The 21,755-nt window shown below is 42.3% G+C and overlaps 1 protein-coding gene across 1 annotated transcript in view; it reads left to right on the top strand.

Moving 5' to 3' along the window:
* Window positions 1-21,755, top strand: part of LOC143276480 (neurexin-4-like) — a 54,244-nt gene that overhangs the window by 12,775 nt on the left and 19,714 nt on the right. Inside the window, exons 10-17 of the mRNA XM_076580995.1 lie at window positions 278-433; window positions 2,957-3,098; window positions 12,698-12,804; window positions 15,067-15,189; window positions 15,443-15,652; window positions 18,298-18,501; window positions 19,567-19,686; window positions 21,294-21,464. Of these exons, the coding sequence (XP_076437110.1) occupies window positions 278-433; window positions 2,957-3,098; window positions 12,698-12,804; window positions 15,067-15,189; window positions 15,443-15,652; window positions 18,298-18,501; window positions 19,567-19,686; window positions 21,294-21,464 (1,233 nt within the window). The remainder of the gene's footprint in view (window positions 1-277; window positions 434-2,956; window positions 3,099-12,697; window positions 12,805-15,066; window positions 15,190-15,442; window positions 15,653-18,297; window positions 18,502-19,566; window positions 19,687-21,293; window positions 21,465-21,755) is intronic.

Genomic DNA, 21,755 nt, shown 5'->3' with positions numbered 1-21,755 from the left:
CATGACTGGGATATCCGCTGATCTCTTTCGTCAGCTGTGTGGCTAACAAATTTTTTTTTTAATTCAGTCTGGCTTCGTGTTTGGTAAGGAAATTTTTATGTTTGGCTCCATTATTGGTATAGAGTTTTTATATATTTTAATCTGGTGTGGAAAAGATGTGGGATAAGTATGGGGTTTTGTGCGGTCACAGCTGTGGGTACCTTGTAAGCAGCAAAGACAGCAACAGAAAGAGATGATCGTGTGGGACATGTTGTCAGAGCAGTGTTGTTTCCAACAGATGACGTCACACGAACCACCGATGGTTTCGCCGATGGACTCTGGCACACGCTATACATCGAGGTCACCGACAAAAAGGTCAACTGCACCGTGGATCGCAATGTCAAGGTCTCGAATCGGGAGCTGAGCATCACTCCTGGCAAGGATTACTTCATTGGTAAGTAGCTGTTGCTGGCAGTACCTCACTTTATTTATTTATTCATTTATTTTTGAAAGAAAGAAATTATTAAGCTGTCAAGACCTGGTTGGGTCTGTGTATGCATTTGCTTCCTTTTTCATCTTCCATTCTTTTTCTGATTTATTTTTAACTATTTCACCACCATATGTGACTATAGTCAACTGGACATTTCACGGCCATGGACATAGAGGAGTAATGGTAAACGGACCGTTTTTCACATTGTAACAAAGTGTGACAGCTACAGCCCGCTTCCCTCTGCAACAGGAAATTGATTAACCTCCCCCCCGCCAGCCCCCGCCCCCTTGACCGAGTTTGAGGTGAACACGTCCACTGTGTCGTTTTGACGCAAACTGAATCATGTGACTGTGAGTGTTGAGTCTATGGCATTTGATGCTGGGGAGAGTTTTCCACACAGAAACTTGGTGGTGAAAGAGTTAAGGCCAGAAACGGTAGTGAAATTTTGACCAAAATAATGATTTTTTGGGATTTTCGTTTTTTCACATAATTTGCTTCTTCAGCATCTAATCTTTATAGTCCGTTTCACCTGGGTACTATATTCACTTGAATAAAGCTTTAAACAGCATCAACATGTGTGATTTCTTGTGAGTACAAGCACATCTCTTTCTTTTCCTGTTTTCTCAGTTTTGTGTTTTGTCCTCGCAATACCATTTTTCTAAATGCTAATGCTCAAAAACTTTAAAAGATAGCATGTTCAAACTTGGTACTTTCTTTCTTTGTGTATTAATCTGTATTATAGTGCAGTGGTTTGTATAGTACTAGTAAAAGAATGAATATACAGTCATTTGGAAAAAATTATGTCAAGGAATTTATACACATTTCAACAACAAAAATAATAATAAATGTATTTATTTAAATTCCAAAATACCAGTGCACTATAATAAAGAAAAAATACAAATAAATCAAATAAAACAAACAGAAATAACATATCTATAAAGGTATCAAAGTTTTAAGCTTTTCATTTTTTTGTTTGTCGGCCATTTTGGATTCGTTTCCATGAAAAACTGTCACGACATATTGCACAAAATGACCTTTTTAGACATGTTAAGTCCAATATCTTTGCATACCATGTCACAGAAAGACATAAACTTCAAGTTTATTTCATACGTTTTGTACTACCGTGTCTGGCCGTAAAGGAGGTGTGGTGCAGCTCATATTTGTATTTTGTATTTGTATTTCTTTTTATCACAACAGATTTCTCTGTGTGAAATTCGGGCTGCTCTCCCCAGGGAGAGTGCGTCGCTATACTACAGTGCCATCCATTTTTTTGGTATTTTTTCCTGCGTGCAGTTTTATTTGTTTTTTCCTGTCAAAGTGGATTTTTCAACAGAATTTTGCCAGGGACAATCCTTTTGTTGCCATGGGTTCTTTTATGCGCACTAAGTGCATGCTGCACACAGGACATCGGTTTATCATCTCATCCGAATTACTATCGTCCAAACCACCACTCAAGGTCTATTGGAGGGGGAGAAAATATCGGCGGCTGAGCCGTGATTTGAACCAGCGCGCTCAGATTCTCTCGCTTCCTAGGTGGACGCGTTACCTCTAGGCCATCACTCCACTGTATGGATCAGTCTGCACACTGTGATGCCTCCTTGAAATGTGTGCTAGAAATGAGTGTGTGTGTGTGTGTGTGTGTGTGTGTGTGTGTGTGTGCGCGCAATGTGTGAATTGTCACATTTAATTTAGTTACCTTTGAAGTGGTAACGATGATGGGGAGAATTGTTACATATAATTTGGTCACCCTTCAGGTGGTAATGAACTGTTTAACAGTTTCCGTGGATGCATGCGTAAGATCTACATGGCGGGGCAAATTGTTACATATAATTTGGTCACCTTTCAGGTGGTAACGAACTGTTTAACGGTTTCCGTGGATGCATGCGTAAGATCTGTGTGGCGGGGCAAATTGTTACATATGATTTGGTCACCCTTCAGATGGTAATGAGCTGTTGAACAGTTTCCGTGGGTGCATACGTAAGATCTACATGGCGGGGCAAATTGTTACATATGATTTGGTCACCCTTCAAATGGTAACGAGCTGTTCAGTTTCTGTGGGTGCATGCGTAAGATCTACATGGCGGGGCAAATTGTTACATATAATTTGGTCACCTTTCAGGTGGTAACGAGCTGTTGAACGGTTTCCGTGGATGCATGCGTAAGATCTGTGTGGCGGGGCAAATTGTTACATATAATTTGGTCACCCTTCAGGTGGTAACGAACTGTTTAACAGTTTCCGTGGATGCATGCGTAAGATCTACATGGCGGGGCAAATTGTTACATATAATTTGGTCACCTTTCAGGTGGTAACGAACTGTTTAACGGTTTCCGTGGGTGCATGCGTAAGATCTACGTGTCGGGGCAAATTGTTACATATGATTTGGTCACCTTTCAGGTGGTAACAAGCTGTTGAACGGTTTCCGTGGGTGCATGCGTAAGATCTACGTGTCGGGGCAAATTGTTACATATGATTTGGTCACCTTTCAGGTGGTAACGAGCTGTTCAACGGTTTCCGTGGGTGCATGCGTAAGATCTACGTGGCGGGGCGGGTGGTGGACATGGACAAAGGAACCCTGGTCTCAGGGATCAACATGGGGGCCAACATCGGCACCTGTGCCATCAGAGACAGGTGAGGTGGTGATGAGGAGGAGGATGTGGATACTTATATAGTGCCTATCCTCGGTTAGAGACCAAGCTCTAAGCGATTTACAAACACACAGTCTTTGACTGATATGGATACTTATATAGTGCCTATCCTCGGTCAGAGACCAAGTTCTAAGCACTTTACAAACACAGAGTCTTTGACTGATATGGATACTTATATAGTGCCTATCCTTGGTCAGAGACAAAGTTCTAAGCGATTTACAAACACGGAGTCTTTGACTGATATGGATACCTATATAGTGCCTATCTTCGGTCAGAGACAAAGTTCTAAGCGATTTACAAACACGGAGTCTTTGACTGATATGGATACTTATATAGTGCCTATCCTCGGTCAGAGACCAAGCTCTAAGCACTTTACAAACACAGAGTCTTTGACTGATATGGATACTTATATAGTGCCTATCCTCGGTCAGAGACCAAGCTCTAAGCACTTTACAAACACAGAGTCTTTGACTGATATGGATACTTTTTTTTTTTTTTAAACTTTTTTTTTAATTTTCCAAAAACATGTATACAATACAGAGAATAGTATGAACCAAACCGTATACAACAAACAGTAGCATCTTCCACTACAGAGAGATAGATAAGACAAAATAAAACAAAACAGGCTATAGCAAGGCAAAACAAATCTGTAACAACAACATCAACAGCAATAACAACAACAACAAGCAAATAAACAAACAAACACACACACAAAAACAAAAAAACAAACAAACAAAAAAATAAATAAAAAAAAATAAAAAGAAGAAAGGAAGATTTGTCCAATCATTCAATCAATCAATACTTACATCTTAATGATTGTAGTAATCATGGTGATTTAAGATGACATTAATAGTAAATAGCCTAGACCAGTTGTGACATAGCAACAGCATCAAATGTATCAACTATTATAGTAATGGTATATAGGGTAAGGCGAAAGCGAGTGGTGACATTATAATGTCATAATAATAATGATCATGAGTATATCACTTCTGCATTATTGGAAAAGAACACTTGTGATTGGTCACATTGTAAAGACAACAGGAACTATAAAAGTTAAACAAACAAACAAATAATACACATTGAGAAATAAATAAAGACATATTAGTACAAAGTAAGGACTGTTGTATAGAATGGTAACTATGGAACATGTGAAATTATGATTAAGTAACAGTTTCCATAATTGGAAGGTAACTGTTCCACTTTGTACGGAAAGCATGATGGTTCATTAGTATATAAGATGCATGTTCTTCGATTTTGTATCTGTATCTGAGCTGTGTTTTAAATGCATTGAGTTGTGGTGGTTGTTTATTGAATTTGCATTTGTACAGAAAGTTTTTGGCAAGTAAAATAATAAAATCTAAAATGTCATCTGTAGCAAATGTGTGTGAGTTTCCAAATAAAACTAATTCTTCACATAATTGGGCATTGTATACATTATTGCATTTGTTATTAATATCAGTTTGGAAAGCAGTCCAAAATCTCTGCACAATCTCACATCTCCAAAAAAGGTGTTCAATGGTTTCTGGATGTGATCCACAGAAGCTACATTTATCATTATGAGAGATATTCATCTGTTTCAGTGATTTGTTTGTTGCAATAATCCTATGAACTAATCTTATTTGAAACCATTTTAAGTTAACATCACTTATTTTGTGTATTTTGTGAAATGTCTGTTTCCAATTAATGTTCAGTTGCAACAAATCGTTCCATTTCTTACAGCATTTAGGGGTCGTATTGTTTTTAACTAGAGTATCATAATAAACTTTTGTTCCTTTTTTCACTGAATATATCATTTGTAATGATTTTCTCATCTGCAAAGCAGTGTTATTATCAATTTTAATGTTTAGGTTTTTTATATAATTTCTAACTGACCTTATGCAACCATTTAAAGTAAGGAAATTTGTTATATTTCCATGCTTTTGACTAAAATCTTCATAGGAAAGGAAACTACTGTCCCTGTGCACTAGATGAGAAATATTCCAGACCCCCTTTTCCATCCAATTTCTGTATGATAAAATCTTACTTCCAATTTTAATATTTTGGTTCAGAAAGATTGGTTCTGCTAAAACTTCTTTACTACTTAATAGTGGGACCTTCTGACAAAATTCTTTGTAGGCTTGGAAAACATGGATCCAGAACTTATTCTTATCATTAGGTGTTGGTAGACAGGGTCCATATCTATCAATATCTTTGATAACTGGATTGCTTTCTTTTATTATTATTGTCCATTTATGGTTTGAAAACTTTAATTTACGTATCCAGCTCAGTTTAAGACCTTTAATAAATTGTTTGATGTCAAACATTCCTAATCCTCCTAATATTGTACTTTTAATTACTGTTTTTCTACTTATTCGATCCTGTTTTTTGTTCCAAATAAACTTGAAACATGCCTTCTGCAGCTCATCAATATATTCATCAGGTGGATTTGGTAGAAACATCCATAACTGGGTTATTTTTGATAAAATCAGTGACTTGAGAACAGCTATCCTTCCTAAAGGGGTAATCGGTCTTTTTATCCATATTCTAAATAACATTCTAATTTCAGACATTTTGTCTTTATAGTTTAATTCCTCACATTCTTCTAAATCAACAGTAAACCACACTCCTAAGATTTTAAATTTTGGTGGGTTCCATACCATTTTTAAATGAGGTAGATATCTAATTTGACATTGTTTTCTGCTACCCAGCCATATTGCTTGAGTTTTACCTGCATTCATATATAATCCTGAAAAACTACTAAACGAGTCAGTTGTCCTTATGATCTCCTCAAACGATATTCTATCTCCTTTGGTCATCAGTTGGGTGTCATCTGCAAACTGTGCAATTTTATGATCTGTATTATTAATATTAATACCTTTAATCAGTTTATTTTCTCTTATCATTATGCCAAGGATTTCAACACATAGAAGAAATAAGTAGGGTGAAATGGGATCACCTTGACGACATCCTCTCTCTACTGGAAACCAAGAAGACGCCGTTCCGTTTACTACTACTGCTGATTTAATATTTTGATAAAAGGTACTTATCCATCTACAGAAGACTGGACCAAATCCAAATGCTTTTAACACTTTCATCATGAAAGTGAAGTCAACAGTATCAAACGCTTTTTCAAAATCTATACAAATCAATAAACCAGGCAACTGCTTTGAATTTAAATAATGAATCATATCATATATTAATCTAATATTGTCACCAATAAATCTGTTAGACATAAATCCTGTTTGGTCATCACTAATTAAAGAGGACAGCACAGACTTAACTCTATTTGCTAAGCAAGAAGATCCAATTTTATAAACAACATTTAATAAAGATATCGGTCTCCAGTTCTTAATAAATTCTCTTGGTTTGTCACCCTTTGGTATACAAATTATTATGCCTTCTTTCTGTGTTTGTGACAGTTCACCTTTCTTCAAACCTTCATTTAGTGACCTGACAATTAAGTATCCAAGATCCTTCCAAAAGAATTTAAAAAATTCGGCAGAAAAGCCGTCAGTACCTGGACTCTTATTGTTCTGCATGCGTTTAAGTGCCTGGGTAGCTTCTTCATAAGTAATTTCACCCTCAAGGTTTTCTATTTCTATATTACTAAGTTTAGGCATTTCCTTAACAATATCTGCTATTTCACATGTTTGAATAAGTCTCTTTTTATATAAATGTTTATAGAAATCGTGAACCTCCTTTAATATTACATTATGTTCATGGATTTCTTCTCCTTTGTCTGTGACTAATTTCTTCATACTCTTATTTACAAAGTGCCTTTTTTCAAGATTACAAAAGTATTTTGATACTTTTTCTCCTTCTGCTATCCATCTGGCCCTTGAACGCATGAGTACTCCTTCCATCTTCTTTTTTCTAATATCTACAAGCTTTAACTTATTCTCTTCTATTCTATCATTTTCTTGACATGTTCTGACATTCCTGCTTTCTAAGTTCTGTATTTCTATTTCTAACTGTTGTTCTTCCTCCTCTGTTTTACGTTTTTTCATTGTGGCATATGAGATTGTTTTTGATCTAATCTTCATTAATAGAACATCTAACAATAATTGGTCTGATATTACACACTGTATTTCGGACATTAGAATGTTTCTTAATTCTTCATAATTGTATAATGGAACTGCATATTCTCTAATAACTTGTTTGATTTCTTCTTTAATTTCATTTACATAATCTATATCTTTCAGTAAAGAATTGTTGAATTTCCAAAAAGATTTTCGTTTAATTTTTTCGCCAAATGAAAGTTTAAGAACTATCATTGAATGGTCTGTCCTATAGCCATATTGGATGTCTGCTTCATGCACATACTGTATCAAACATTCAGATATAAGGAAGAAGTCCAAACGGCTCTGTTGAAAAGGGGATGGTCTACGCCATGTAAAACGTGTACTATCAGGGTTTAAGTCTCGCCAAACATCATACATATCTAAGTTTGTCATAATATCTTCTACTTTGTTTCTAGCTTTAGGGTTATTTATGTGTTTATAATTAGAATAATCTTTATGTGGGTCAAGAACTAGATTCCAGTCACCTCCAATAATCAGGTTTGGGTATCCAAACTCTGTAATATTTTTTTCCAGTTCATCATAAAATTCTGGGGAATCTTTGTTTGGGCCATAAATGTTTACAATTAAGAAATCCTTTTCTACTGTTGTAAAGGAAATAATTATGCAGTTTCCATTAGGATCCTTGTACACCTTTTTAATTTTAAATTCAAAATTGTTATTGAACATAACAGCAACACCTCTGGATTGTGAATTATGAGATGCAAAGTGACAAGTGTAACCCCATTCAGATCTAACATACGATTCAATATTTGGGTCGAAATGTGTATCTTGAAGGAGATAAATGGAGTGTTTCTTTTGTCTAAGAAAGTGAAAAACATCTCTCCTCTTTTTAACGTTACCCAGTCCTTGACAGTTCATGGAAACAATGCTTATATTTTCCATTTTATTTTATTATTATTGTGGCTATTATATCAAGTAATTAATGACTTATACTATATTTTCTAGTGGAGTCTAAAGGGCATCCACTCATTCTATTTGCATGGTACATAGTACAACTGAGCAAAGGCTTTCAAATAAAGAAAAATACACTCCTTTATAAGTACCCATCACTGAGTGACAATCATTTATATCATCCATGACGGGACAAATTAAAATAAAAGCAAAGTACATCAAGAGAAAAGCACACATTTAGACAAACAGGTAAGTCTTGGTCAAGTGAGTGGGCTCCTGCGGCGAGGCGACGTGCATCACTGGAAAAAAAAAAAAAAAAAAAAAAAAAAAAAAAAAAAAAAACAACAAAACAACCTGTGTTTGTGTCCTGTTTGTGCTAACAATAACGTGTGCGCAGTTGGGAGCATGTTACACGCACATGCTCATGATGCATGCATGTGGGGGGGAGCCTATTTTTGTGTCATGTTTGTATTAACATAGCGTGTGCATAAGTGGGAGTATGTCGCACGCACGTGCTCATGATGCATGCATGTGGGAAAAAAAAAAAAAAAAAAAAAAATAATAAAAATAAAAAACCAACCTGTGTTTGTGTCTTGTTTGTGTTAACATAACGTGTGCGCAGTTGGGAGCATGTTACACGCACATGCTCATGATGCATGCATGTGGGGGGGAGCCTATTTTTGTGTCATGTTTGTATTAACGTAGCGTGTGCATAAGTGGGAGTATGTCGCACGCACGTGCTCATGATGCATGCATGTGGGAAAAACAATAACAAAAAAAAGCAAAAAAACCAACCTACAAAATGACCATATGCATGGCAATATTATTTGCACAATCCATTGAAGTCATACCTTGCACAATCGCCACAACATACACCCCCACGCATATACGTCCATTGGGAAAGTTTAAACTTCAAACACTGACGCACCGCGGAATATACGGCACAGTTCTCTCCAGCACAAGGAGTCGGCAAGGGAGTAGGGAACATAGGGTCGGGGTGCGCGGGAGGAGTAATGGCAAGGAGGGGGAGGGGGAAACGACAGTCAACGATGGAGGGTACGGTGGTAGCGGGACACACCAAGGCTACAATAAGCAACAGCGAGCACAGCAGTACACAGAGCTGGAGAAACCACATGCGAGCACGCACACAAATCTTATGAGGAGAGGTGGGCTGTAAATTTAACCTCTCTCTGTTGTGTGCGGAAATAATGTATTAATACATGTTTAGAAAGAAAAAAGTGTATGTAATGAATAAACGTTGAGTGAAACGTTTGTCTCTAGACATATTCCAATTATAATGTACATGTGTCAGTGTATATAAAAAACACTCACTCACAACCTCCTCCCACCTTCCCCTCACCACCAGAGCACATCCTGGGCTGTCAATAAATGAAGGGGGACAAAAAGAATATTATATATACAGTCAGATGCCAACTGTGTGTGGGTGTGTGTGTTTATGGTTTAATTTGATTTTGCGTTAATGATACTTGGTGGTTTGTACAGACGTGTCAGTATGGGAAGTAAGTGCGCGCGCGTGTGCGTATGGCTATGTGAGTGTTCCAATGTACACGTGTTCACACTGTAGGTACGTCTGTGTGAAAGTTAATGCACATGCCCCCCTCTCATCATCACCCCTCTCATGTACTAGTGTCAGAGTCACAATGTCACATTGCACGGCGCAGTACCTCGTCAACATCCACATCCACCTCTAGCCTCACAGTCTTGCCATTCTTGATCTTTGCAAATATTTTCCCCCTGGAACTCCAAGCGTCCAGTGTCGCCGAATGTTCTTTTGCTTCTTTAAGAAGTTTAAAGTTCAGAGAAGTCAGGTCCTCTGCAATAGAAATCTTCTGTGGATTTCCTTTTAGTTTGCGACGGTTAGCGAGAACCTCATCTTTCTTCCTCCTGGACAGAAAGCGCACTATCATGGGGCGAGGTCTGGTGAGCTGAGGAGTGCGACTGCCAGTCCTATGAGCTGTTTCGATGTCTGCTTCCGTGACGGCCACGCCCAGTTTGCTTGTGAAAAGATCGCTGAGCTTCTGAGTGCAGGCGTTTGTTGTTTCAGGCTCCTCAGCTTTGGATTCTGGTATGTTGTACACTCGCAGATTCCATCCGCGACCATACTGTTCTGAGTCATTGTTTCCCTTTCGAAGAGCTGCAGTCTGCTTGTTTTGTTTATTAAGCATTTCAAAAAGCTCGCCGTTGGTTTTTTGTACCACCTCTACTTCTCTCTGCAATTTGTCTCTTTCTTTCTCAACAACGATGAGTCGTTCTTCCAATGCTTCTATTTTGTTCATAAATTTAGAAGTGACATCATCAATTTTTGTTTGAATGTCTGTTTTCATTTTGGAAATATCATCTTTAGACGCCAGACTGTTCTGCAAACTGTCAAATCGCTCACTGATCTCTCTCATGAACACCATGAATCTCGACTCCATGTCTCTCTCCTCCTGACGCTCTTCTTCCAGACTAATCTTTTTACTGATGTGTTTAAGTGTGTCTGGACTGTCACCCTCACTGCTAGAAGTGGACCCTGGCTGCTTACGTTTAAACTGAGCGAGGATGTTTTTGTAACCTGTAGACATCGCATTCGTGTTATTGCTTGCCTGCTTGTTCCTTCCTCCTCCCCTCTCCCCCTCTCTGTTTTTTCGTTGTTGTTTTTTTTCCTCTTCTCTTCCCTTCCTTCTCTCTCCTTTTTTTTTTTTTAAGCTACGAAACCACCCATCACGCAAATTGCAACACAAGTGTCAATCTTCTGATTTAGTCAATACAGTTTGTGTAAACAATGTACTCACTTCATTCCAAGATAGAAGAGAACTACAAACAAACAAACAGGCACAACACTAATTTTCGTTAAAGCTGACACATGAGGAAATCACTGTTCCCGAGTGCACAGGCTGCACGCCGCCAACAGACACTGTCACATCACTGAACGAACTTCATCCCAAATCCGTGAAAGGCACACAGTTTTCACAAGGCTGCTTGAACTGAAGTCCTCAGTCGCCAAAAACAAAAAGCAAAACAAAGAAAAACCAAAAAAACTCGCCACCCTGTACAGTAATATATTTCTTTTTCAAATTGTCAAAAAGTTTAGATTTGGGTGAAAGTCTTTAGAAAATCTTTAGACAGAGAATTTTGACACGCCCGCCATCTTGCCAAGGGACACCACCCACCCAGTCTGATATGGATACTTATATAGTGCCTATCCTCGGTCAGAGACCAAGCTCTAAGCGATTTACAAACACACAGTCTTTGACTGATATGGATACCTATATAGTGCCTATCCTCGGTCAGAGACCAAGCTCTAAGCGATTTACAAACACATGGATAGTAATGTAGTGCCTACATGGCAGGGGTGAAAATGGTTATATGTGTAAAAGCCCACACGTATATACATATGAGTAAATGTGGTAATTGCAGCACGTGAATGAAGAAGTATGTGGGAATGATAATGAGAATGATAACAATAATGATAATAATATTTCAAAGATATGAACACGTCATGCTGTATTGTACATTCATTATACCTTGAGTAATGATGTGTGACTGTTTATGAAATGAAGCAGTAATTGTTTTGAATTTCTTCACAGACACACACACACACACACACACACACACACACACACACACACACACACACACACACACACACACACACACACAGACACACACACACACACATCTGCACCTACTCACCTACATCATCTCTTCCTGCCTCTCTCTGTGTGTCTCTTTCTCTATCTCTCCATCTGTCTCTCTCCTCCTCTCTCTCTCTCTCTGTCTGCCTGTCTGTCTCTGTCTGTCTTGTGTGTCAGTCTGTCTCAGTCTCGCATTCTCTGTTTCTCTATATTTTTCTCTGTTTCTGTCTCTCTCTGTGTCTCTGTCCCTCTCTGTTTGTCTCTGTCTCCCCTTCTCTGTCTGTCTGTCTCTCTTTCTCTTCCCCCTCTTTCTCCCTCTCTTTCTCTTCTCCCATCTCTCACTCCCCCCCTCCCTTTCTCTCACCCTCTCCCTCCTTCTCTGTCTCTCCCCCCCTCTCTCTCTCTTTCTCCCCTCTCTCTCTCTCTCCCTCTCTCTTTCCCTCTCTTTCTCCCTCTCTCTCTCTCCCCTCTCTTTCTCTTCCTCTCTCTCTTTCCCCCCTCTCTCCCCCCCCCTCTCTCTCCCTCTCCCACCCTCTCTCTCCCTCTCCCTCTTTCCCTCTTTCTCTCCATCTCTCTCCCTCTCTCTGCTCCATCTCTCCCCCCTCCCTCTTTCTCCTCTCTCTCTCCCCCCTCCTCCCTCTTTCTCCTTCTCTCTGTGTCTTCTCTCCCACCCCTCTCTCTCTCCCTTTCTCCTTCTCTCCTCTCTCCCTCTGTCTGTCTGTCTCTCTCTCTCTCCACCTCTTTCTTCCTCTCTCTCTCTCTCTCCCTGTCTCTCTCTCTCTCTCCCCCATCTCTCTCCCCCTCTCTCCCACTCTCTCTTCTCTCTGTGTCTTCTCTCCAAACCCCCTCTCTCTCCCTTTCTCCTTCTATCCTCTCTCCCTCTGTCTCTCTCTCTCTCTCCACTTCTTTCTTCCACCCACTCTCTCTCTCTCTCATTGTCGACTGGCAAAAATTGTGTATGTCTGACTGTCATGGTTGGAACCCTGTGTCAGGTGTACCCCAAACCCCTGCAACCACAACGGCAAGTGCACCCAGTCCTGGAACAACTTCGACTGCGACTGCCAGAACACGGGCTACAAGGGAGAGATGTGTCATGTGTGTGAGTATATTGCCTCGGTTGTCAGCTGGCTGACGGGCGCCATAGCCAAATGGTTAAAGCGTTGGACTTTCGATCTGAGGGTCCCGGGTTCGAATCACGGTGACGGTCCCTGGTGGGTGAAGGGTGGAGATTTTTACGATCTCCCAGGTCAACATATGTGCAGACCTGCCCGTGCCTGAACCCCCTTCGTGTGTGTACACAAGCATAAGATCAAATATGCACGTTAAAGATCCTGTAATCCATGTCAGCATTTGGTGGGTTATGGAAACAAGAACATACCTAGCATGCACACCCCCAAAAGCGGAATATGGCTGCCTACATGGCGGGGTAAAAACGGTCATACAGGTAAAAAACCCTCTGGCGTATACACGAGTGAACGTGGGAGTTGAAGCCCACGAACGCAGAAGAAGAAGAAGAAGAAGAAGAAGAAGAAGTCAGCTGTCTGGGTTGTGACACGACTGTCTGGGTTGTGACATGGCTGTCTGGGTTGTGACACGGCTGTCTTGGTTGTGACATAGCTGTCTTGGTTGTGACACAGCAGTCTTGGTTAGGACATAGCTGTCTTGGTTGGGACATAGCTGTCTTGGTTGTGACACAGCAGTCTTGGTTGTGACATAGCTGTCTTGGTTGGGACATAGCTGTCTTGGTTGTGACATGGCTGTCTTGGTTGTGACACAGCAGTCTTGGTTGGGACATAGCTGTCTTGGTTGTGACATAGCTGTCTTGGTTGTGACATGGCTGTCTTGGTTGTGACACGGCAGTCTTGGTTGGGACATAGCTTTCTTGGTTGTGACATAGCTGTCTTGGTTGTGACTTTGCTGCCTTGGTTTGTACATAGCTGTCTTGGTTGTGACATAGGTGTCTTGGTTGGGACATAGCTGCCTTTGTTGTTAACTCACTCAGTACGGCCAGTCCTCTCTTCTCCTCTACACAGACCCCTCGGATGTCCAGTGGGTGTCTGAATAACCCAACCTTTAGCTTCCGTCATCAGAATTGTGGTATTCTTTGTCAACATTCACCTCTTCAGCATAAGAGCCTTCCTCTTGCAATATTTTGATGATGGTAACTTGGGTGAAACGCTGTTAACGTCGTCTCTTTCGCCGTTCGTATGGAGAGAGTTAAGACGCTTATCGACCGATGCAGTGTCTGCGAGGTTCTGGGTTTGATTCCTGCTCATAATCCTTTCTCCCCAAGTTTGATTGGAAAATGAAACTGAGCGTCTAGTCATTCGGATGAGACGATAAGAACGGGGGTCCCATGTGCAGCACACACTTGGCGCACTGAAAAAGAACCCATGGCAACGAGAGTGTTGTCCTCTGGCAAAATTCTGTTGAAGAAGTCCACTGATAGATACGCATGCACTCGGGATCTGACTAGTGCTTTGGGTTATGCTGATGTCGGGGATCTCTCAAGCAGATGTGGTGTAGCCTTCTGTGCAAAAGACCAGTTCATCCACATCTTGTATTTTGTATTTGTATTTCTTTTTATCACAACAGATTTCCCTGTGTGAAATTCGGGCTGCTCTCCCCAGGGAGCGCCTGTCGCTACACTACAGCACCACCCATTTTTTTTGTATTTTTCCCTGTGTGCAGTTTTATTTGTTTTTCCTACTGAAGTGGATTTTTCAACAGAATTTTGCCAGGGACAACCCTTTTGTTGCCGTGGGTTCTTTTATGTGCGCTAAGTGCATGCTACACACGGGACCTCGTTTTATTGTCTTATCCGAATGACTAGCATCCAGACCATCACTTAAGGTCTAGTGGAGGGGGAGAAGATATCGGCGGCTGAGCCGTGATTCGAACCAGCACGTTCAGATTCTCTCGCTTCCGGGGCGGACGCGTTACCTCAAGGCCATCACTCCACTTGTTGGGAGGGACAGAAAATAGGTGGTTCTGTTTCACCTTGTATTTATTTATCGATTTATTGATTTATTTATCAGTCATTATCAGTAGTGGTAGTAGTATTTGTTTGTTTATTTATTTATTTACTTATTTATGTATTTACTTATTTTTCCATTAAGTAGTAGTTCATATATATATTTTTCTTTCTTTCTTTATTTATTTACTTATATATTTCTGTACTTATTTATTTACTTATATATTTCTGTACTTAGTTTTCCCTCAGCGCCTGACTAGACATGTTGGGTTCCGCTGTTGGTCAGGCGTCTGCTTAGCAGATGTGGTGTAGCGTGTGTGGGTTAGCCTGAACACAGTGATGCCTCCTTGAGAGATGACAGGTGAATTGAAGTGCCTTGTGTTCCAGCGGCCCATCACATTTCGTGTGAGATGCACAAGCAGTACAGCAACGTGGAAGGGTTGGAGACGGCCATCATCGACCCAGATGGCTCGGGACCGTTACCTCCCTTTGAAGTCTCCTGTGACAGAGGTCAGGAAGCCAGTTTTGGGTTTTGGGTTTGGGGTTTGGTTCTGTGCGTCGACTTTCTTTTGTGTGTGTGTGTGTGTTTACATTTATTTCCTTATTTGTTCATTTATTATTGTCTGAACTGACCCCATGTGTCGCTGGTGTAAAACTGTCATTGCTGATGCCTCCTTGAGTAACTGAACTGACCCCCCCCCCCCCCACCCACCCACCCCTCACCTCCTTGTTGTGCTGACCAGCCTGTAACGGGTGGTTGCAGACACAGACTACAAGATCATGACGCTGGTCGGACATGACAGCCAGGACTACATTGCCGTCAACGGGTTCCAGGACCCGGGGTCCTACGTCCGTCGCATCCACTACTCCACGGACAACATGCTGGCTTTGGAGGACATCATAGAGCGGGCGGACACCTGTCGACAGCGCATCGAGTACGTCTGCAACAACTCCAAGCTGCTCTTCCCGCTCAGTGAGTGTGTTTTTTTGTGTGTAGGAGGGTGTGTGGGTTGGTTCTGTGTGAGTCAGAGACTTTGGGGTGATTGGTTTGTTGTGTGATGTAGACATGTTGGGGTGACTGGGTTCTGTGTGAGTCAGAGACTTTGGGGTGATTGGTTTGTTGTGTGATGTAGACATGTTGGGGTGACTGCGTTCTGTGTGAGTCAGAGACTTTGGGTGATTGGTTTGTTCTGTGATGTAGACATGTTGGGGTGACTGTGTTCTGTGTGAGTCAGAGACGTTGGGGTGATTGGCTTGTTGTGTGATGTAGACATGTGGGGGTGACTGTGTTCTGTGTGAGTCAGAGACGTTGGGGTGATTGGCTTGTTGTGTGATGTAGACATGTGGGGGTGACTGTGTTCTGTGTGAGTCAGAGACGTTGGGGTGATTGGTTTGTTGTGTGATGTAGACATGTGGGGGTGACTGTGTTCTGTGTGAGTCAGAGATGTGGGTGTGACTGGTTTGTTGTGTGATGTAGACATGTTGGGGTGACTGCGTTCTGTGTGAGTCAGAGACGTTGGGGTGACTGGTTTGTTGTGTGATGTAGACATGTTGGGGTGACTGTGTTCTGTGTGAGTCAGAGACTTTGGGGTGATTGGTTTGTTGTGTGATGTAGACATGTTGGGGTGACTGTGTTCTGTGCGAGTCAGAGACGTTGGGGTGATTGGTTTGTTGTGTGATGCAGACATGTTGGGGTGACTGGGTTCTGTGTGAGTCAGAGACTTTGGGGTGATTGGTTTGTTCTGTGATGTAGACATGTTGGGGTGACTGGGTTCTGTGTGAGTCAGAGACGTTGGGGTGATTGGTTTGTTGTGTGATGTAGACATGTTGGGGTGACTGGGTTCTGTGTGAGTCAGAGACTTTGGGGTGATTGGTTTGTTCTGTGATGTAGACATGTTGGGGTGACTGGGTTCTGTGTGAGTCAGAGACTTTGGGGTGATTGGTTTGTTCTGTGATGTAGACATGTTGGGGTGACTGGGTTCTGTGTGAGTCAGAGACTTTGGGGTGATTGGTTTGTTGTGTGATGTAGACATGTTGGGGTGACTGTGTTCTGTGCGAGTCAGAGACGTCGGGGTGATTGGTTTGTTCTGTGATGTAGACATGTTGGGGTGACTGTGTTCTGTGTGAGTCAGAGACGTTGGGGTGATTGGTTTGTTGTGTGATGTAGACATGTTGGGGTGACTGTGTTCTGTGTGAGTCAGAGACGTTGGTGTGATTGGCTTGTTGTGTGATGTAGACATGTGGGGTGACTGTGTTCTGTGCGAGTCAGTGACGTAGGGGTGATTGGTTTGTTGTGTGATGTAGACATGTTGGGGTGACTGGGTTCTGTGCGAGTCAGAGATGTAGGGGTGATTGGTTTGTTGTGTGATGTAGACATGTTGGGGTGACTGTGTTCTGTGTGAGTCAGAGACGTTGGGGTGACTGGTTTGTTCTGTGATGTAGACATGTTGGGGTGGCTGCGTTCTGTGTGAGTCAGAGACTTTGGGGTGATTGGTTTGTTGTGTGATGTAGACATGTTGGGGTGGCTGCGTTCTGTGTGAGTCAGAGACGTTGGGGTGATTGGTTTGTTGTGTGATGTAGACATGTTGGGGTGACTGGGTTCTGTGTGAGTCAGAGACTTTGGGGTGATTGGTTTGTTGTGTGATGTAGACATGTTGGGGTGACTGCGTTCTGTGCGAGTCAGAGACGTAGGGGTGACAGATTTTTGCGTGAATCAGACATGCTGGGATGGTAGACTTGCACACATGTGTCATATGGAGTGATGGCCTAGAGGTAACACGTCCGCCTAGGAAGCGAGAGAATCTGAGCGTGCTGGTTTGAATCACGGATCAGCTGCCGATATTTTCTCCCCCCCCCCCGCACTAGAACTTGAGTGGTGGTCTGAACGCTAGTCATTCGGATGAGACGATAAACCGAGGTCCCGTGTGCAGCATGCACTTAGCGCATGTAAAAGAACCCACGGCAACAAAAGGGTTGTTCCTGGCAAAATTCTGTACAAAAATCCACTTTGATAGGAAAAACAAATAAAACTGCACTACAAAAAAGTGGGTGGCGCTGTAGTATAGCGATGCGCTCTCCCAGGGGAGAGCAGCCCTCATTTCACACAGAGAAATCTGTTGTGTTAAAAAAAAGAAATACAAATACAAAATACAAAATTACACAAAATTACAAAGTCACTCACGCACTATCACAGCAGGAGCAAAAACACACGACACCGATGACCGTCGCCACTGTTGGTGTGTGTTGTCAGTAAGGGTGCAGCGTGACGTGCTGTTGTGTCAGTAAGGGTGCAGCGTGACGTGCTGTTGTGTCAGTAAGGGTGCAGCGTGACGTGCTGTTGTGTCAGTAAGGGCTTTGTGCTGCAGCCTTGGGGGCTAGTTGGCCTTTGGGGACCATCCCAATGCCGACTGTCCTAAAACCCTTTTGACCAAGAGAGTGGGGATGTAACTTGGGCAAGACACTGTCCACCATAATCCACATTCTAGCCCAGATTGTTGGGACAGCAGTTGCCTCCTCTGCTGTTTTGATGGTCATACTTAGTCGGACACGACTGACTATCATACATATGAAGGTATGGCAGGATGTGTCGTGTCAGTAAGGTTGTGGTGTGACGTGCAGCAAACCAGGAGAACCCCGACCCAACCACGACAGCCCGCACCTACGGCTGGTGGGTGGGACGCACGTACCAGCCAATGTACTACTGGGGTGGGGCCGCACCGGGCTCGGGCAAGTGCGCCTGTGGACTGGATGAAAAGGGCTGCATCGGGGGAAGCCAGACCTGCAACTGTGATGCTGGTCAGACCACTCAGACCTCAGACATAGGTCAGTGATAGCCTTTTGTGCTTGATCTTCTCCTTCTTCTTCTTCGCCTTCTTCTTCGCCTTCTGCTTCTTCTTCTTCTTCGCCTTTTGCACCGCTCAACCGGTGGCTAGGCATTATGTCATTTTTCTCTACCACCGGTAAAGTGGTGGTCAGGGCACTCTTTTTATATCTGCCGTGACACTTTAAATACCAATTATTTGCAAATTTTGGCTCAGGAGCTCAGGCAGAAGGGTTAAAATTGCTCAGGAACTCAGGGCTCAAAGGGTTAATGATAACGATGATGATTTGATGTACAGGTGGACATAAGGAGTACCTGCCTGTGATGTAAGGATAACAATGATGATTTGATGTACAGGTGAGCATAATGAGCACCTGCCAGTGATGTAATGATAACGATGATGATGTGATGTACAGGTGAGTATAATGAGCACCTGCCTGTGATGTAATGATAACGATGATGATGTGATGTACAGGTGAGCATAATGAGCACCTGCCTGTGATGTAATGTAATGATAATGATGATGATGTGATGTACAGGTGAGCATAATGAGCACCTGCCAGTGATGTAATGATAACGATGATGATGTGATGTACAGGTGAGCATAATGAGCACCTGCCAGTGATGTAATGATAACGATGATGATGTGATGTACAGGTGAGCATAATGAGCACCTGCCAGTGATGTAATGATAACGATGATGATGTGATGTACAGGTGAGTATAATGAGCACCTGCCAGTGATGTAATGATAACGATGATGATGTGATGTACAGGTGAGCATAATGAGCACCTGCCTGTGATGTAATGATAACGATGATGATGTGATGTACAGGTGAGCATAATGAGCACCTGCCTGTGATGTAATAACGATGATGATGTGATGTACAGGTGAGCATAATGAGCACCTGCCAGTGATGTAATGATAACAGTGATGATGTGATGTGCAGGTGAGCATAATGAGCACCTGCCTGTGATGTAATGATAACGATGATGATGTGATGTGCAGGTGAGCATAATGAGCACCTGCCTGTGATGTAATGATAACGATGATGATGTGATGTACAGGTGACCTGGTGCACAAGGAGTACCTGCCTGTGATGGAGCTTCACTTCGGAGACACGGGCGTGGTCACCGACTCCAAGATCGGCCGACACAAGCTGGGCAAGCTAGAGTGCTTCGGAGACGGTCAGTGCGGGTTCGAACCCTGTGGAGGAAGGTGGCAGAATGGTTAAGACGCTCGTCTGCCAGTACAGAGAGTCCGTAAGAGTCTGGGTTCAAATCCTGCTCTCGCCCTTTCTCCCAAGTTTGACTGGACAATCAAACTGAGCGTCTAATCGTTCGGATGAGACTGTAAACTGAGGTCTTGTGTACAGCATGCATAATGGCACACTGAAGAAGAACCCATGGCAACGAGAGCGTTGTCTGGCAAAATTCTGTAGATGAAATCCCCTTGGATAGGTACACCAACATACATGGATGCACTCGGGGCCTGGATTGGTGTACCTATCCGACCGGCGCAATAGCCGAGTGGTTAAAGCGTTGGACTGTCAATCTGAGGGTCCCGGGTTTGAATCACGGTGACAGCGCCTGGTGGGTAAAGGGTGGAGATTTTTACGATCTCCCAGGTCGCCATATGTGCAGATCTGCTAGTGCCTGAACCCCCTTCGTGTGTATATGCAAGCAGAAGATCAAATACGCACGTTAAAGATCCTGTAATCCATGTCAGCGTTCGGTGGGTTATGGAAACAAGAACATACCCAGCATGCACACCCCTGAAAACGGAGTATGGCTGCCTACGTGGCGGGGTAAAAACGGTCATACACGTAAAAGCCCACTTGTGTGCATATGAGTGAACGCAGAAGAAGAAGGTGTACCTATCCGATGTATATTTGTTTGAATGTATGTATGTGTTGTGTGTGTGTGTGTATGGTTAGCTAGTTACATTTTGGTGTGTATATGTACCATGGATGTAATGTGTCATGTATAAAACCATATGTTTTGTAAAGCACCCAGAATGGGTTTCTGGATAGTTTGCAATATACGTATCCATTATTGTTATTATTGTTATCATTATTATTATTATTATTATTATTATCATCATCATCGCTAATTTCCATATGGATCAATAAAGTGTTTTTGAATTTGAATTTGAATCATCATCATCGTCGTCATTATTATTATTACTAGTATTATTATTGTTGTTATTGTTAGTATTGTCATCATCATCGTTATTACTATTATTATGAGTATTATTATCATATAACACTGAACCCAGATATTAAAGTGATGTGTTTTATGTTTTGACAAGCTTCCTTCAGCACTCCAGTAGAAACTTTTCTCGGCTGTTATCTGCCCCTGTATTAACTCACTCAGTACGGCCAGTCCTCTCTTCTCCTCTACACAGACCCTCGGATGTCCAGTGGGTGTCTGAATCAGTGACCCAACCTTTAGCTTCCGTCGTCAGAATTGTGGTATTCTTTGTCAACATTCACCTCTTCAGTATAAGAGCCTTCCGCTTGCAATATTTTGATGAAGGCAATTGGGGTGAAACGCTGTTAACGTCGTCTCTTTCGCCGTTCGTATGGAGAGAGTTAAGAGTAAAAAGGAAACCAAAAAACAAAACAAAATACAGAAACAAAAAAAAACAAAACAAAAAAAAAGACAGCAAAACAAAAACACCCAAACAAACAACTGCCCCCCCCCCTGCCCCCCCCCCCCCCCCCGCCCTCCCTCCCACCCCCCCACATGTTGTACAGATCTGTGGGGTCACTGACCTCTCTCTTGTTGTGCAGACCTGTTCGACAACACGGTGACCTTCAACATGCCGGACGGAGTGCTGGAGTTCCCTACCTTTGAGGCCCACAATGCTGGCGACATCTGGTTCCAGTTCAAGACTACTGCCACCGATGGGGTCATGATTCACTGTACCGGTGACACCGACTTCATTGAAGTTCGTCTGTTCCGTGAGTCACTTTGTTGGTGTGTGTGTGTCACTGTAAGCTGCCATCGGTGCATGTGTCACTTGTAAATCGCTGTACGGTTAGGTGCCGTCAAAAGAGGAAGCTAGACAGGGATACAGAGGGGAGGTAACCTTCTTCCGGGAGGTTATGGGCCGTAGCTACTTTCGTTTTCTCTGCATAGGTGGATAGTAGTTTGTACAGGACAGGAATTGACTCCCTTCCAGAGTCTGCACTAGTGGGTCACGGTAAGAATGTTAGATAAACGTAATTTTAGGAAAAAAATTTCCTTTGGTG

The sequence above is a fragment of the Babylonia areolata genome, chromosome 32 (genome assembly GCF_041734735.1).
Source record: "Babylonia areolata isolate BAREFJ2019XMU chromosome 32, ASM4173473v1, whole genome shotgun sequence".
Lineage (NCBI taxonomy): Eukaryota > Metazoa > Mollusca > Gastropoda > Neogastropoda > Buccinidae > Babylonia > Babylonia areolata.
The sequence above is the reverse complement of the archived record's forward strand: the minus strand, read 5'-3'. Positions and strand labels throughout refer to the sequence as shown.